Genomic DNA, 17,808 nt, shown 5'->3' on the forward strand with positions numbered 1-17,808 from the left:
TGAATCACTCTACTTTCTATCTGGTAACCCTATCAAGATACAGAGATATATTATAAAATATCAAAATATCGTTTCATCCAAAAAGTTCCTAAATGTTTTTGTATATGTTTTGATAGTGAATGATGTGAATTGTGAACACAACTTTGTTGAAGTAAAAAGGGAGAAAACGAAAACAGGAAAAGTCACAATCCATTTTTCATGGTTTTATTGATATCAATATATACCGTTTTGACTCATATTCCGAACACTTAAGGCCAACAGTGACTTCAAATGTATCTGATTGACATAAATTGACTGATATTTGTGTAAATTTTAATTTCTCCGCAAAGTCTAACTGTTAGCTGTTGGGTGTACCGGTAATAATGTTGATTTAGTTAGTTTTAGTATTGTTTTTACGTAAAAGTATGGAACCACATTTTGATTCAAATGCCGAATACTGTGCTTATTCTGTCTCATATTCCGAACACCTTGATTCAAATTCCCAACAGCACGAATAATTCGTATTCAAATGAATAATTTCGCAAATAAATTTATCTGAGCTTGTTCTACTGGTCTCAAACTAGAGAATCATCACTACTCCCGCGGAATAAATTATATCGGAGGTGTTTAAATTAAATTGCAATTGACTACCATTTCCTTGTTATTTGGTGACATATTTCAGCGAAACATTTCAATAAAATCGCCATACAAAAACCGACTGTTCGGAATATGAGTCTGTTCGGAATTTGAGACAAAACGGTACTAGATTGAAGGAACTACGCCTTCCATCGAATATGTTCGGATCGGGTACAAAAATTTTAAAATTGAGCCATTTTTTTGTATAAAAAAAATAGTTGTTTGTCTTGATTTTCAAACTCAACCAGATGGTCACCCCCATACTCACCTCGCTCAGCTCACTCTGCGTCATCTCCGCATTGATCAACGCGCCTCCGTCAGTCAGCGACAACGCGAGCGGATACCTTATTAAAATTCTGAAACACTTTTTACCCCCTTCTTGCGCCCCAACAGGAAGCCCTTCTGGATAGACTGGGAAAAAATGCAGTTCCTTTTGCGCTGGAAATTGGCACACTGGCACCACCTAGCGTGCAGTTATTACCGGCGAAGCGCTACACCGGGGCACCCATCGGGACCAGCTACGATGTGCGAGTTTACACGGGTAAGTGCATTTCAGCCATTCAGTTTCCCTTGCGAAGGACTAAGCGGGGGCGGTTCAGGATTCGCTGGCGAACACACTGGACAAGGAACAGAATTTAGCTGGCCAAAACATCTAGAGCTTTTGGAGTGCATTTTTTTTTGTGTTGGTGTCTTTGGAGACTTATTTTGGATTTAATTGCTCTTCAATTTGATAAGCTGTATATTACGTCGCATCGCTGCGAAGCAATTCATTTTGTCATAGAACGTTCTAGAGCTTACATGTATTCAGTGAAGTTTTAGAACGATAACAACGTTTGATATGCTGCTGAAGATATCATTGTTCTAGGACTTTTATTAACAAAGTGATAAATATAAATAACACTAGATTGTTTCGTTTGTTTATTGTTAACGTCAAAATCGTAAATTGTTTCATTTTAAACAACAGGCGTCAGTTTTCGATGTGTTCACTGTGTTTCGGTTGGAGAATAGAATACAGTGAACACATTTTCATGTAAATTTTCTTGATTTTGAACGAAAAAACTGCTTTTATAAATTCCGAAATCAATGACGGATCCTGCCACCTTAAAAAAATATTGTATAACTTTTACAACACACTACTTTTAGAACACGTTTATTCTTCTCGAATTTTCTTTTTGTTGTTTGACAAGAAATAGATCGAGCGGTAATACAGTGGGGATTCGCTCTTTAGGGGTCCGCTACATGGAATGACTCGTTGGTTGGATGTTCACTGGTTGGCAAATATTCAACTAAAAAGCACTCGAACGTCAAGAGTAGATGTCAAATAGACTCTGACGGCTGAGCGCCGTCATTGAAATCTCCATTGAAGTCTCCATATATAGAACTAATGTGCATGTATATGTGCGTTTCTTGACGATTTGCTTTTTAGATGCATGAGTCTTGAGCATTTTTACCTGATGTCAATCGTTCCAATTAACGAGTCGGATTCGCTAGATGGAAGGCATTCGTGTTCCAACCAGCGAATCCCCACTGTAGAACAAAATACACTGTAAAGTGGCATGTGTAGTTTTTACTTCTTATATCACCATAAGGAAACGCAGGACTGTTTGCGGCAGGCCCATGACATGGTGTCACCACAATATTGCTGTGTGCGTTTGAAACGCAAATATCAAATGCGGAAACACCAAACGCGGTAAGATTTTCCACAAGAAATGCGATGTCAAAGTTTGGTTTTTCTATATAGGTCAGCGATGATTTAGATAATCGTTACTAGGAGTCCTTTGATTGGTTTGTGTTACCGCATTTGGAGGATATTGAGTCAAGATTTGCACCTCAAATGCAAACAGCAATACTTGAACAGAAATTCGCTATTAGATTTGCGATCCAAGTGACCCAATCGGCGTCCAGATTTATCCCATGACTGACTGAATTTCCGAGAAAGGCTTGTCTTGAAATAACCAACGTCAATAGTGACCCAGCCGACTTCACTTTATCCGCAATGTATCTGTGCTGCAAAATGTGAAAGTCACCAGCACTGTCACGCTCCACTTCAATGCCGACGTAATTCCGCACTTCTCCGAGGCTAACGATATCAAAGTTACGAGCTAGCGTTCGACTAATCGACTCGATGATTCCTTCTTCCTCACTGGCGTTGATTAGATCATCGACGTACACTAAAACGTAGCAGCACCTTCCGTTGACCGCTTCAAACGACAAACCTTGCCTTAAGTGCCCTTGACGACGATGCCTAGAGGTCGGCGCATGAACAACTCCTCTTCAAGGTCACTGTTTAGAAACGCTGTCTAAATTTCATACTGCCGTACTATCGTCCTCCGCTTCGTAGTAACAGACATTAGAGCTCAGAATGTCTTAGTCTGATGAACGACAACCGCGAAGACTTCGTCATACTCATTTCCATACTGCTGATCGTAGCCTTGCGCCACAAGTCTGGCCTTGAACCAAATAGGTACCATCTGAGGTACGCTTGAGTTAGAAAACCCATTTACAATCCAACACACGTTTTCCTTGTTGAGCATCAACAAGTTTCCCCTTGTCGATTCGAGTTCATCCAACATCGCTTTCTTCCAGTTATGACTATCTAGACCAAACAGCGCCTCCTTAACAGTTTTCGGCTTCTCCTGTACTACATCTTCTGCCGCACAAGCTTATAAGGCCGTAAACTGACCCCTCGTTGTCCTGGTTGATCTTTTCACAACCTCTTCGCATATTCCCAGACATCTTCGTCCTCATGATCCACCACTGGCACTTCGCAAGGCACGACAGTATCCATGGTCACAGCGTTCTTCGACAGAGGTACCAATACATCGCTACACAGAGACATGCTTTCCGCTTCGAGTACCGAACTGAAGCTCCTCAAAAAACGAATGTTTCGAATACGGTGCGGTGAACTGACCGATAATGACATTCTTCTTCAAAAATCGTTTAAAAGCATCCCCGATCACTTCATAGTCCTTGCTCACTAATCGCTTAATCGACAACAAGTTCGCTTTCACCAACTGGCATCAGCAAGACATCGTCCACCATGATCACACGACGCTTATTCACACTGTCAACAGCAACCAATTTTCCGGACCCTCTTCCGATGGATCCCACTTTTTCGCCGTCGGCGACGCTCCCATCAATTCGACACAAATGACGCGAAGAAATCACAGCTGTTCGCAATATGGCATGTTGCACCCGAGTCAAGAGTCCAAATACTTGGCACTAGATCACCGGCTGCGAACGTCCTGTCGATCGCTTTGACTACGCTACACTGTGAGTCTTATTGCCAGATTTTTCTGCTTTCGATTCACTCTTCTTCTTATTTTCCTTCCACTTCTTCCACTTGTCACAGCTCGCTTTCTTATGGCCCGGCTTTTTACGAAAATATGACTTAACCCAAGACTTAATCTCTTCTCTGCCCGCAGAGCTGTTTCACCACTTTTATTACTGTACGCTCGATTTGCCTTTTTATGCCACTCGTCAATCAATTCACCTTTGACGAGATCCAAGGTCAACTCCGCATCAGTCCTCACTTCCAAGGCAGCCACTAGAGTCTCGTACTCTTCCGGGAGACTACTAAACAAAATCAACACCAGCCAGTGATCGTCCAAAGCGGCGTTTTGCTGTAACCCGTTCAACTTATCCACTAGATCTGTCAGCGTCGAGTTGTACGCCTTCAGGTCACCGTTGTGCTCCAAACGAAGGCGACAAGTTTTTTTCACATACACTTTTATGATATTCTCCCTTGCTTTTTTATCAGATGTGGCTTTCCTGATATGAATAAACTGGCTGTCCTCGACCGATAATCCGACAGTTGCCATCGCTTGCTGATTTTTCGTTTCCCACGCCGACGTGACCGACGTGCCACGCTCCAACTTCGTCTCACTTACAGCCTCCCAACAAGCTTTCTTTAATCAAGAGCAGATTCACTTTGAAGCACCAATATTCACAATTGGAAGCATTCAATTTGGTGAACGTCCCCATTTTGTCACTCATGTCGGACCGAAAAAAAAATCAACCGCACAAAAACTGATCGAAAAACAATTCCCGAATAATCACTCGTGACTCCGGTGCACTGAGGCCATAACCTATGAACATTTACCAGGCGGACACGAACGAACGGAATCGGACAAAATATCGAGAATCGGACTGCGAAACAAAACTCTTACAATGCACTACTCCTACAACATCGTTTAACAATGCTTTACTTCTACAACACGATTATTCTTCCCGAGCTAGCACTGCCCAAATTAGAGATGTACAAAAAAAATCGGAGCTGTTCAAATGATCCGGATCACTCAAAAAAACGAGTGATCCGTGGCTCTTTTTTGGCGAGAGTCGGTTCATTTCATGAGACAAAAACTGGCCCGGAAAAAGAACGAACCGATTCTTTTCCACCATCCACCTTCGTTCATTTCTCGCATGCCATGTGCCTTGCTTTGCGCGCCACGGCACACATTCAAACAGTGCAGCTCCACACTCTTACCATACACAATCAAACAAATAACATTCCTAGTAGCACACATGTTATAATTGAGGCAGAATAACTCTTATATAGCCAGATCTGGTCATATAAGAGTTATTCTGCCTCAATTATAACATGTGTGCTACTCGGGATGCCTTGACAACTTACATAAAGGCAGATGGACCATAAAGAGAAACCCCACGTCAATGGCGAAGCACATTTTGCTTCTTCGTCTTGGTTCGGGTAGGAGAAATCGACAGAGTAATCGTGAGTTGGGGAGAGAAAGTACGAAGAATGAGAGAGCGAAAGAAGCGAATGGTACGACGCATGTCGCGAAACGGGGAGTGAACCGCTCTTTTAACCGTTCGCTCGGTTCAGTTCACGCTTCCTTTGCGAGCCGCTTAGCTACTGAACCGTTCAAAAGATCTGGTTCACTAGAATGAGTGATTCTGATCGGATCCTTTCACTAAAATGAACCGTTTTGTCCAACTCTAGCCCAAATAGTTTCCGGATCAGTGTCAAATCGCCCCGAAGCGGGAAGTGAAGATTTTATTAGTGAAGATCGTAATGTAGAGCAAGCTATGTTATCTGGTGGTATTCAAGCTCAAAAACAAATCAAGGAGAATATTGCGTTGATACAAAATAATTCACCAGAACAAATTTCTATGATGCTGCTATCATATGCGGATGCTTCTGAACAAGAAGTCAATCATTTTGTGTCTGTATTGGCATCACTTAGCGTTAACGTACGGACTTAAATTGTTTACATGATTTTTTCATACCAAAACGAGAACTCGACGATGATGAACTCATAGCAACCTACCCCTCAATCCTTTGTTATAAGGTACCACGGAACAAGTGATATCCGGGGTAAGTAGGACCTTTCGTCATAGCTCATTTAAGAAAAGTTCTTCTGGAAAGTTGAAGATACAATGCTACGTTATGTGTTTAGTACAAAAAATATGTGCTCCGTAAGTATAACAGTTGTCAATTCATCATTATTTTCAACTCGCATGATAAATTATGACGCGTTTCACGTCTTGCATTGACTCGCAAAAAATAATTGTGTAATAAATCGGATTACCATCAGTAAGCTATAATTTTAAGTATTATTACAGGCGGCTTACGATAAACAGGTATTTTATTTTCTTTTCATATAAAAATTTATATGGTCTAACTTACCCCAAAATATACAAGCACCAGGAATCAAAACTTTTCCTGACAAATGATTTTTATCAAAACAAAAAAGATCAATCTCAAATTACGTAATTATTTAAGAAAGAGAGATTTGTTTTAATTTCTGTTTCTCTATTTTTTCTATTTTATTGAACTTTATTTTTTATTTCTAGTGTTTAGTAGTTGTGGAAACAATTCCATCCCATTAAGTGGTTTTATGCCAAGCGTAACAATAATAACTATTATTATTATATTACAGAACAAATTTATAATTTCGTCCATTATTGAAAGCTTACGCGCTACTTTATAATTTATAACTTATAAATGATATATTTTGAACATGTTTCCTTTTCGCGCCTTTAGTCAGCAATTTTCAGTTAATATTAAGTGCGGTGTGACATGCTATTAAATGGTCGGCTTCTTCTTAAAGCGTTACGTATTCAATGGTTGATCCCTTATGTACATCATATATGGTCGGGGCTCTGCTAAACCGCACAAAGTGCCATTTTTTCCCAAATTTAGGATTTTTAAACCAAAGGACTCAAATAATCTTAACCTTTGTGCCATAAAAATATCGAGTAATTTGAACAGTCCTTTGTAATCTTATATCACAAATTGTCTTTAGAAGGACACTTAAAACTGATATTTTGTTCAACCAGAGTGAACCATGAAACAACGCATGTCATCAGAGGGAATTCATTTTTCAGAAATAAAGCAAGATTTTTCAAATTTACTTCTATATCCTTACAATTTATGCATTCTAAGCAAATCATAGAAACAGAGGCCAGTGAAATTGAGCTGCAATTGACTAATCATAATAAAATATTGTTTTAGCGACGTTGATCTATTTTCTTTTAAACTTTATCCAGCCACACCGCACTAAGTACGGTTCATATGAAAATCACATTTGGATATGAAGTGAAGACATTGGCATGCAATAAATAGTTACATTTGCTTGATATATATTAATTATACCACACAAGAGCCGTAATAAAATAACGAATTAATTTAATCTGATACTTTGTGAACAACTGAGGTGGACTTGGTGAGCTTTACTTGTTCAGAAAATAACATTATCGCCATCAAACCGCCAGAGTGCACATTACTTGTTTCAAATTTATCACCATCCATTCAAGAAGTAAAGATGACCTAGTGGTAACGCACTAGATAACCACTCAGAAGGCACGAATTCGAAGCCCGATGAACTTTTTTTTTCTGTTGTTCTATCAGCTGGTAATGGAAACCAAACAAATTTAGATTCTTTAGTTATTTTTATATTTAAGAAAAACATCAGCAGGTTAATGTACAGCTGAAATGATGGTCATTCCTGGTGAACTCTTCACGCATTGAACTGTGAACTTGATCAGCAAAAGGGCACCAAATGGGAGCAACTTGGTGCGCTTTGGCAGAGCAAATTCATGGTTTTCTTCGATCATTAGAATCTAAGTATGAACACGTAATTTAAAACATACGAATTCTTACCAATCATAGAACATAATCATATAATTTTAATTGTGTTGTTGGAAACTAAGAAATACATCCAACCATACCGAACCAAGAATCATATTTTTCAATTTTTGTTCAGCCAGAGTGAACTGAGTGCTTTACATTTTTTGATAAAATTTAATTACATCGATAATTCTCGAAAACTTATTCATACAGACTCAAGTAAAAAAAGTATGCAAACTTGCTTTATCGATCCTACGTGTTTTGCAGACAAAATTCTACACGTTTCGCTCTGTACCAACTCGATTTTTCACTTTTAGAACGTTTAATTTCTGAATTTACAAAACGACGAAAGTAAGATTTTCAACTTTCGCAACCTAACCACTACATTCGCCGCCCGCTGTATGGAGGGACAAAGTGACTTAACCACGAATCAAAACAAAACACTACTTGAGTCGATTTTGCACTGGTAGAAAAACGTCGCAAGTAACTGAATAAAACGGCTTACAATTTTGTCATAACAATTCTTGTGTGAAACAATAGGAACTCCACAGTTTTTGAACGCGAGCTCATTGTATGCAAAATTTAAGCAATGTACACATCGAAAAAAATGTTAAAAACGCGGTTCATTTTAAACCAGTTTTAGATGACAGGTTGTGATTCTTCTGAATTAATTTTCTCAAAATCTTTTGGAAGTTACTTACGTCGATTTGAAAAAGTAATCGAGAATTTATGATAATTTACTTGTATATTTAATTTCGATTCACTTGGACATTGTTAATCGCATGAGAGCGATAAAAAAATTAAATTAGTCGTCCGCGATAAACTAGTGCACGATAATACTTAAAAGTGAAATATCTCGGAATAAAATTTTTGGCACTTGATGCGGTTTAGCAGAACCCCGACCATATGTACTCAAAATTTGAGATCTATGATTTCTCAATCCTATTAGGGGGAAGTCCTCTATGCCCGGACACTTTTTGTTTTTTGGTAATATTTCAAAATCTTAAGTTTTACCGTTAATTTTGGTACAGTATAAAAAAAATCACATTATTTGAAGTAAAAACTCACATGGGAACAAAAATGAACCTTTACAATTAATTTTCATGGTTGATTACATTATGTACCAAAAATGGTGTGCACTGAAATGTGTACTTTATGGCCGGACACTATGTCCTCTATGCTCGGACACTATGATTTTCACCATCAAAGTTTACACCAAAAACACATAAATGCCAAGGGGTGCTTCGTATGTCAGCACATGCCTTGTGGGTTCAATCTTTGCATGATTACAGCGTATAAAGCATATTAGCGAGATTATAGGCCATTTACATAAACTCCTTCTTGATCAGCGCCATAGATCGATTCGCCATATTAGTCTATGGTGCATTAGCGGTTGTCTTCGGGAATTCGACGCATTTATAGTTTTTCACAATTTCTTTGTCAGCTCGAAGGTTGAAGTGTGCTTTTAAGTACAGTCAACTCTCCCTTACTCGACCTCCGTATCTCAATATCTAGTTAGAGAACCATAGTACAATTTTCACACTTCTTGTTCATGCTAGGAATGATTCATTATTTATGAATGTATTATAAAATGTTCGACTCTATTTGAATTAGAGTCTCAAGAAGTTGAAAAAAACTGTTTTCTACGTAAAATTAAGGGATAATTCAAAACACATATATTTTTTAGAAAATCGAAAATCACTATCACCAAAGTTTCTTAAAATATACTTTAAGATATGCTTATTCAAGTAGCGGGAAAAGTTTTTGATTTTCCTTGCGCCATTTTGAAATGTTACGCTTGGAAAAGTGTCTGAAAAAACTATAAAAACGCTTATAACTTTTCATATGAAAATTTTAGAGGTATGACGTCTTCAGAGAAAATGTGTATTTTGCTCATATCTAAAACTCTGTAGAACATAGTTAGCCTGAAAAATCGATATTTTCGTTAGTATTGAGGAAACCCAAATTTTTAACCATTAATTTCTAAAGTGACCTATATTTCTAAAACTATCAGATATAGAAAAAAAATGATGTTCTACAAAGTTTCCATATTTTCTATAATCTTCAATATTGTAGAATATTTTGTTATGCTATCTTTTGAAATAAAAAAGTTTGTGAGCGAATTTCGAAAGCTGTGAAATTTGGCGCTTAGGACACTTTTGCGTATAACGCGCCTTGACCAGACAAACAAATGTTCAGAAGGCACCAAAACCCTATCTCTTATATTTTTCAAGTTATTAATTTATTCCACTTAATTTCGATCCGTGAACCAATGTGCACTGATCTTTGCGAGCTGTTTGAATTTTCGGGTCGTAAACGACCCTGAGTCACAATTTGTAACTTTTTTTATGGAAGCTCCCCCAGGGATCATTCAAAACTTTTGTTTCAGCAAAAACAAAATTTCCCACAAAAAAAAAAATAATTATCAGAAAGTTTCAAATTTCTAGGTTATTTCAATCAAAAGTTACATTGATTTGAATTTTGAAATGGGTCAAAAAAGTCCCAAGGTCAAAATTGTGAAAAAATAGGGTCAAAATCAAGCCGAAATACAATTTTACTATTTTGACATCATCTCTCATGGCGTTCCTACGCGTATCATTTTAAGGAGCTAACCACACAAAATGTATATTTATCAGCCATTTGTGAATGTAGAAACCAAAAAAATATTTCATGTTTTGTTGTAGTTTTAAACTTGGGTTTAAAAACCGGCTTAGAATCGATAATTAATATACTAAACCAGTGGTTCCCAACCTTTTTGAAGCTGCGACCCCTTTTAAAGTTCTAAAAACATCCCGCGGACCCCTCAAAATGAAATATTATGGGCAACTTCGAAGATAATAAATCAAAAATATGTTTGCTAGAGCATCCAAAAGCTACGTCTGTAATCTACCACAGATAAAACAACAATTTTGTCAAGATAATCTGGTCTACCAAACATTTTTCTAAGAGTTTGACAAGAAATATTTAAATAAGAAACTACCATAATATTACAAAAATCAGGTGGTTGAGAAGCCAGCAATTTTTCAAAGATATTTCCAGGAGCTCAATGAAAATTTCATTGAGAACCATAATAAGACTTGAAAAAAATAACCGAAGAGTCCGCGAGGTTCTCGTCAAGGTTTTTTTATAGCTAAGTTTTTTTTTTAATATTTTGAGAAATTTCGTAATAGGCTTCTTACTCATCAACTAACGTTCTTGGGATAAATATGTACAAAAGGTCATGAATTTATCAAAAATCTTGTCAGATATTCGTCAAGAAACTTCGCAGAAATCATTCGATGATCACTACTACACATATCAATCGAAAATCTCGTCAATCTTGCTGATATATTCGCGAAGTAGTGTGAATGGAAACAGTGAACAATTTAAAGTTTATTCAGTCCTGTAAATCGTCTGCTAAGAAACTTTCAAGAATTTTTTTGTTTTGAATCTCATGAGAAAGCTAACATGAACATAAACATATTTAAAAGAATAATAAAAAAGGATTATCGTCCAACCGGGTGATTTGCAACACTTTTCAACTTCAAAGCTCTATAGACGACAGTTCAAAATTTTTGTGAATTTGAATACAGCCGAATATCCGAATGAACATGAGCAGAATACAATGTTGCTCGATCTAATGCTGAGAAAATAAGACATGTTTTTTAGTGTAATTGTTGAAAAATGACACGATTTCAACTAAAAAAACGAGAACCAAAATTCAGTAACTGGTTTTATCAGAATACTAAGGTTACCTTAGATTACCTTTCAAATGAGCTAGAGAGAAGTGCTGAACCGTCTTGTGTAATTAGGTGGAACGGAGAACAATGTACATGCCTGTGTTAATACGATAAATCGAGAAATTAATATAAGGCAGCATCCATTCATTACGTAACGCTGAAATTGAAAATTTTTGACCACCTCCCCCCCTCCCGTCCATAACGCTTTTTGTATGAAAAATTTCAAATTTGTGTATGAACCGTAACGCTTGAGCCTACTCCCCCCTTCCCCCTAGAGCGTTACGTAATTTGTGGATGGCGCCTAAGTCTGAAACGAGAATGAGTATTTCAGCATATATCTAAAGCCAATTACCAAAGTAATAGATCATTTAAAATACTTATCCTTGCAATAAACATAAATTAAGTTTCGTGTCATTATATTGCAAATATGTACAGGGGGTTGTCAAAATAAATGGGACAGGCAAAAATTGGGCCAACTTTGGAATGCTGTAACTTTGACAAAAATTTACCGATTTCAATTCTTTAAGAAGTAATGGACGGGTCAACTAATCTAGTTTTGAGATGCATCCACGGAGATGAACTATGACCACCGGATACCGGTAATAATCCGGATTTCCGGAAGCATGCCTTCTGCAGTAAAATTATGACGTGTTTTTAGCAAAGATCTCGGTTAAAAAATCAAAATTTAACTGCACATGAAGATAGAAGATCAAATTGTAGATATTACCATTTCCCCGGAATCGGTGCCGGTAATGGATCCGAATTGGGATTAAACTTTTTATTCACTCAAAATATGTCGCGCAATTATGTTTTCTCCCTAGCTTATCATAAAATACCCTATTATAAGTTGAAAATGAGTCTTGTATAGATTTGGCCACTCATGGCGACGTCAAGTGCCCCGGGGGAACCTTGCATAGGGGACATTTCGATTTTGACACCAAAACATATCATGCGACAGCTCATTCTTCATGTCTTGTCGTAAATAGGGCAACTGTAGACTCAAAGTGGGCATTTAATTAAAGTGGCCAGTTTTATGACCACCGGATATCCCCGAGGGAGGCTGTGATTGGGGACAATTATGTGTGAACGTCAAAAAATATCGAGCGACGACTCATTCTTCATGTCTTGTCATGATAAGGGTAAATATAGACTCGAAGTGGATATTTGATTGCAGTGGTCATTATAGGGACCGCCGAATTTCCCCGATACCTGTTATTGGGAATACTTGTGTTTTCACGGCAAAACATATAAAGGGACGGCTTTTTTCATGCCTTGTGATGAAAAAAAAAATAACTGCAGACTAAAAGTTATATATGACTATAGTGGTCACTTTGGGAACCTGGGATTGGAAAAAAATGTTTCCACGCCAAAGCATATCGTGCACCTTATTCTTAATGTATTGCCATGAATAGGATATCGGTAGGTTTGGTGAATATTGACAATAGTGGTCACTAGTTTGAGTCAATTATCTTTGTTAGACCACTTCTTCGTCTTCGTCTTCGTCTTCGTTGAAACAATTTTCTGTAGAGTGTTGAAGTATTAGAATATTTTATTTTAATTATCTATTTTAATGTTGCCGTGGAACCAAACCAAGATCAATGTCGAAGTCGATACTTAATGCTTATGCCATGCACTACAACAAAAATTCAGGTCACACCAAAATATTGACTGGTCGCAGTAGCGAATCCCGATTTGAACTAAAAAGAATGGCCCCAAACTTTATAAGACAAATCTCTTTTTAATTTGAAACAAACACAATGGTTTTGAGAACTGTAAATCAATTGAAGGCAACATTGTTTATAATGGAAATCGAGGTAATTGATTCTTATTATTTCAATTTACATTGGTTGTCCTGGAAATATAAAAGCAAATATTCTTATTAATAGGTTTCCTAATGAATAGTCGACCTGAAAAAATGTCCGAGGAATCAAATATTTACTTGAATTTAAGAAAATGAAAAAACATTAAAAAAGTGAAGAACGAACCGTCATAAAGCATTTTCTGGTGTGGAAACACAAATTTCCTCTATCATTTATTTTATTAAATAAATAGGAATTGAAAGAATGCCGTCATTTGATTTTGTGTTGTGTTCAAGCACAATTATCCATATTACAGGTTACCTTGAAGCACCCGATGGTTACTAGGCCACTATAGTCAAATAAACACTTTGAGCTTACAGTTACTCTGTTCATGACAAGGCATAAAGAAAGAGACGTCTGTTTTAGCGTTAAAACACAATTGTTCCTAATGACAGGTTTCCTCTTGAAGTTCCGGTGGTCTCAAAAGTGGTCACTTAAATAAAATATCATTCTCAGTCAATTGTTATCCTACTCATGACAATAAATGAAGAATCAGCCGACGCATGGTATGTATTGGAATTTAATTCCAATTGTACAAAATCTCAGATTCCCTCAGGGACATCCGATGTTCTTAAAAGTGGCCACTCTACTCAAATATCCACTTAAGGTCTACAATAGCCCCATTTAGCACGAGACATGAAGAATGAACCGTCGCAACAGTCGCAAAATCGAAATGTCCCCAATGATAGGTTCCTTAGGAAACTACAGGTGTTCCCCAAAGTGACCATTCTAGTTAAATATCCATTTTACACTTGAGTTTTACACTTGAGTTTTATTTCAAATAATCCATCTGACATAATGTTGTCTTAATGAATAAACTAACATAAACAAATTATACATAACACAAACATGAATAGTCAATTTCTACCAAAGTACTCCACAAAACGATTTCGAAGGGTTGTAATCGACACGTTAAAATCGAATAAATGGTAGACTTCGTTGAACTTTGCAGCCATGAATCTTACAGGATCATGCTGTCCATAAAGAGTACTCCGACTTCCGAGACTAATGAAGTGACGCCTACGCAATGTTCGTTCTGGTGCATACACATTTACATCAGCCAACAGGGAAGGAGAATCGATTTCACCTTTCAGCAATTTGGAAACAAAAGCTGTTGTAGCAACATGTCGCCTGTTCTCCAAGGTCTGGATTCCAATTAGGCGGCAACGGTCGTGGTACAGTGGCAAGTTTCTTGGATCGCGCCATGGCAGGTTTCTGAGAGCTCGGCGTACAAATTTCCTTTGAACAGATTCAATTCGCGTGATCCAGCTAGCGTGAAAAGGACACCACACAACTGCAGCAAATTCCAAAATAGGACGTACTAGTGCACAGTACAACGATTCTAGGCAGAGTGGGTCCCTGAACCCATCAGACACTTTCAACACAAAACCGAGTTGTCTATTTGCTCTGGAGATGGCATCGTCATAGTGGTAGTTAAAGGTTAGTTCCTCGTCTAGAACGACACCTAAGTCACGAATCCGTTGCACACGTTCAAGTGTCGTTCCTGAAAGCTTGTATGGAAATCTGATTGGGTTACGCTTTCTACCGTACGAAATGACCTGACACTTCTCAATGCTCAGCGTTAGGAAGTTTCTAACACACCATGCTTCGAATAAGTCCAACAAACTCTGCAGTCTAATACAGTCATTTAAGCCATTCACGATCATATAGACTTTAGCATCGTCCGCATAGAAAAGCCTGGTTCCGGGTGGCAAAATCAGTGATGCATCATTGATGAACAAAGAGAACAACAAGGGTCCAAGGTTGCTGCCTTGTGGTACTCCAGAGATATTCGTAAACGATACTGATTCGCATGAGCCTATCTTTACACAGAGCGATCGATCCGTAAGATAAGAATCGAACCAATTACTAAAACCGGTGGAAACTCCGCATTTTCTAAGTTTCTGGACAAGTATTCGATGATCGACACGGTCAAATGCCGCTTTGAGGTCCAAATAAACAGCATCTACTTGTTTGCCGGCGTCAATGGCTTTAATGCAAAGCGTCGTGAATTCGACGAGATTTGACTCGACGGACCTTCTCGGAAAAAATCCATGTTGATCGGCGGAGATGTAGTTTTTGCAGCAATCGAACAAGGAATCATTGATAATTATTTCGAATACTTATGAACAAGCGCATAACGAAGTTATTCCACGGTAGTTGCTCACACATCGTTTGTCACCCTTCTTGTGGACTGGGAAAAGAAAGGATTTTTTTCCAGCATGCAGGAAACTGCTGTAGTCGAAGTGATTGATTCAGAAGCTTAGTTAAAGGATGCAGCAGGGTTGTGGAACATCATTTTCGGTCTAAAGTTGACCTATTCATGACTAGACATGAAGAATGAGAGTCCCCAATCATAGGTTCCCTAGGGGACACCCGGTGGTCCCAAAAGTGGCCACTTCAATTAAATTCCCACTTTGAGTCTACAGTTACTTTATTTACGACAAGGCATGAACAAAAAGCCGTCGCATGATATGTTTTGGTGTCAAAATGGAAATGTTCCCTATGCAAGGATCCCCCGGGGCACTTGACGTCGCCATGAGTGGCCAAATCTGTACAAGACTCATTTTCAACTTATAATAGGGTATTTTATGATAAGCTAGGGAGAAAACAGTATTGCGCGACATATTTTGAGTGAATAAAATGTTTAATCCCAATTCGGATCCATTACCGATTCCGGGGAAATGGCCATATCTAGGTTGTTTCTGGACCGATCTTAATGCTAAGCGCACCAATAGCTTCACAATTTGATCTTCTATCTTCATGTGCAGTAAAATTTTGATTTTTTCGCCGAGATCTTTGCTAAAAACACGTCAAAGTTTTACTGCATAAGACATGCTTCCGGAAATCCGGATTGTCACCGGTATCCGGTGGTCATAGTTCATCTCCGTGGATGCATCTCAAAACTAGATTAGTTGACCCGTCCATTACTTCTTAAAGAATTGAAATCAGTGATTTTTTTTGTCAAAGTTACAACATTCCAAAGTTGGCCCAATTTTTGCCTGTCCCAGTTATTTTGACAACCCCCTGTATGTCTGTTATTGATAAATTGTTGCAAAACATTTCAGCTTTTTGGGTAAAGTAATATTAAAGATCCTTAGCCGAGTACTAGCTACTAAGCAAAGCCATGAAGAAGGTGTCTGGATTCGTTTCCCGGTCGGGCCAGGATCTTTTCGTAATGGAAATTTCCTTGACTTCTTTGGGCGTAGAGTATCATCGTACCTTCCACACGATTTAGGAATGAGTAAATGGCAACTGAGAAGCAAACTTTGTCCCATTGAAGACGTAATTGAAAGAAGAAGAAAATGAATATCAAAGATAATCTTATTCTTACAGTAGTAAGATTTTTTTCTCAAATTTTGATGTATTAAATACGTTTAGCATACGCAAATTATCAAATTAGACTGACGCATAATGTTTGAAACGAAACATTTTACTATGTTTGTGTAGGAAGCGCAAAAAAACTAAATTCCTATTAAATATTATAAATTTTACAATAACTTTGTTATTTGAAGTCTTAGAATTTTGATTATTTATGACAGCTAGTATTTTTCCATGTTCTTAAACTATACCAAATAAATCCATGACAAGTTTCCGGAGACATAATCCCGAAAAATACACTCCTCAAGTGCCAGATGTTTTGTCAAGCTAATATCTGTCGCTGGCCCAGTGTGCAATGGCTTCTACCGCAGCGAACCTTGCACATTCCACATACATTCGCAGGGCGGTAAAACTGTGCATACAGAAAACTTCCATTAATGGACGCGCGAATATTGAAATAACACTACACTGCTTCCGGTTTGTTTTTACTTTTTTTCCCTCCCTTCTAGCTGAGTCCACAACGGATGAACGAGTCCAAAGGCGGTCGACTGTCAGGTTGGGAGTGAGATTGATTCACAAGATATGCCCAGAGTCGAACAAAGCGTCCGCGCTGGAAACCGCCACCGAGAACAATTCTTACTCGGTCAGCGACTCCGGTGGTCTCGGGCCAAAGTCTCCTCCCATTGCGGTAGACCCACCCAGCAATAGTAGCAGCACCATCACTAATCCAACTACTCCGACCAGCATGGCAAACAGTGCCATCAATCCACCTGCCGCTTCCGCTTCCTCTGGCGGCGGCGGGGGAAGCAATAATAGCACCATACCACGCGCTCTGAGGTTGCGACTTTCACCGAAGTCGCTCAAGCTATCCTCGCTGCATCGGCACAGCAGCAGCGTCGACAGCACCAACGGAGGCATCCGGACCTATGGCGAGCACGGCTTGATTGAACTAACGGATGTGAACAAGGTAAGTTGATCTAAGTGAGAAGAAGCCAGACCATCATTCGTATTACGAGCACAGTGCAGTGCAGTGTGTGTGCATATGCCAGATGCCACAAAAACTATTGAGGCATAATACGTTTAGTATGGGAGCATGGGTTGTAACCGGTGGCTCTGAAGGAGTGAAAGATTTAAATTACGTGAGTGTTTTTTGCGATTGAGTGAGTGAGTGGGGTACATTTGCGATTTGCGACATTTGTTTCTC

At 38.4% G+C, this 17,808-nt stretch overlaps 1 protein-coding gene across 2 annotated transcripts in view; it reads left to right on the top strand.

Annotated features, from left to right (window-relative positions):
* The window catches only part of LOC5575719 (phosrestin-2), a 149,710-nt gene that overhangs the window by 62,593 nt on the left and 69,309 nt on the right, over positions 1–17,808 (top strand). For both annotated transcript variants that reach the window (XM_021850170.1, XM_021850171.1), the window contains 2 exons: positions 1,009–1,156; positions 17,114–17,571. In XM_021850170.1, coding sequence (XP_021705862.1) covers positions 1,009–1,156; positions 17,114–17,571 — 606 coding nt within the window. The remainder of the gene's footprint in view (positions 1–1,008; positions 1,157–17,113; positions 17,572–17,808) is intronic.

Source organism: Aedes aegypti, chromosome 3 (assembly GCF_002204515.2).
Source record: "Aedes aegypti strain LVP_AGWG chromosome 3, AaegL5.0 Primary Assembly, whole genome shotgun sequence".
In the NCBI taxonomy this organism is placed as follows: domain Eukaryota; kingdom Metazoa; phylum Arthropoda; class Insecta; order Diptera; family Culicidae; genus Aedes; species Aedes aegypti.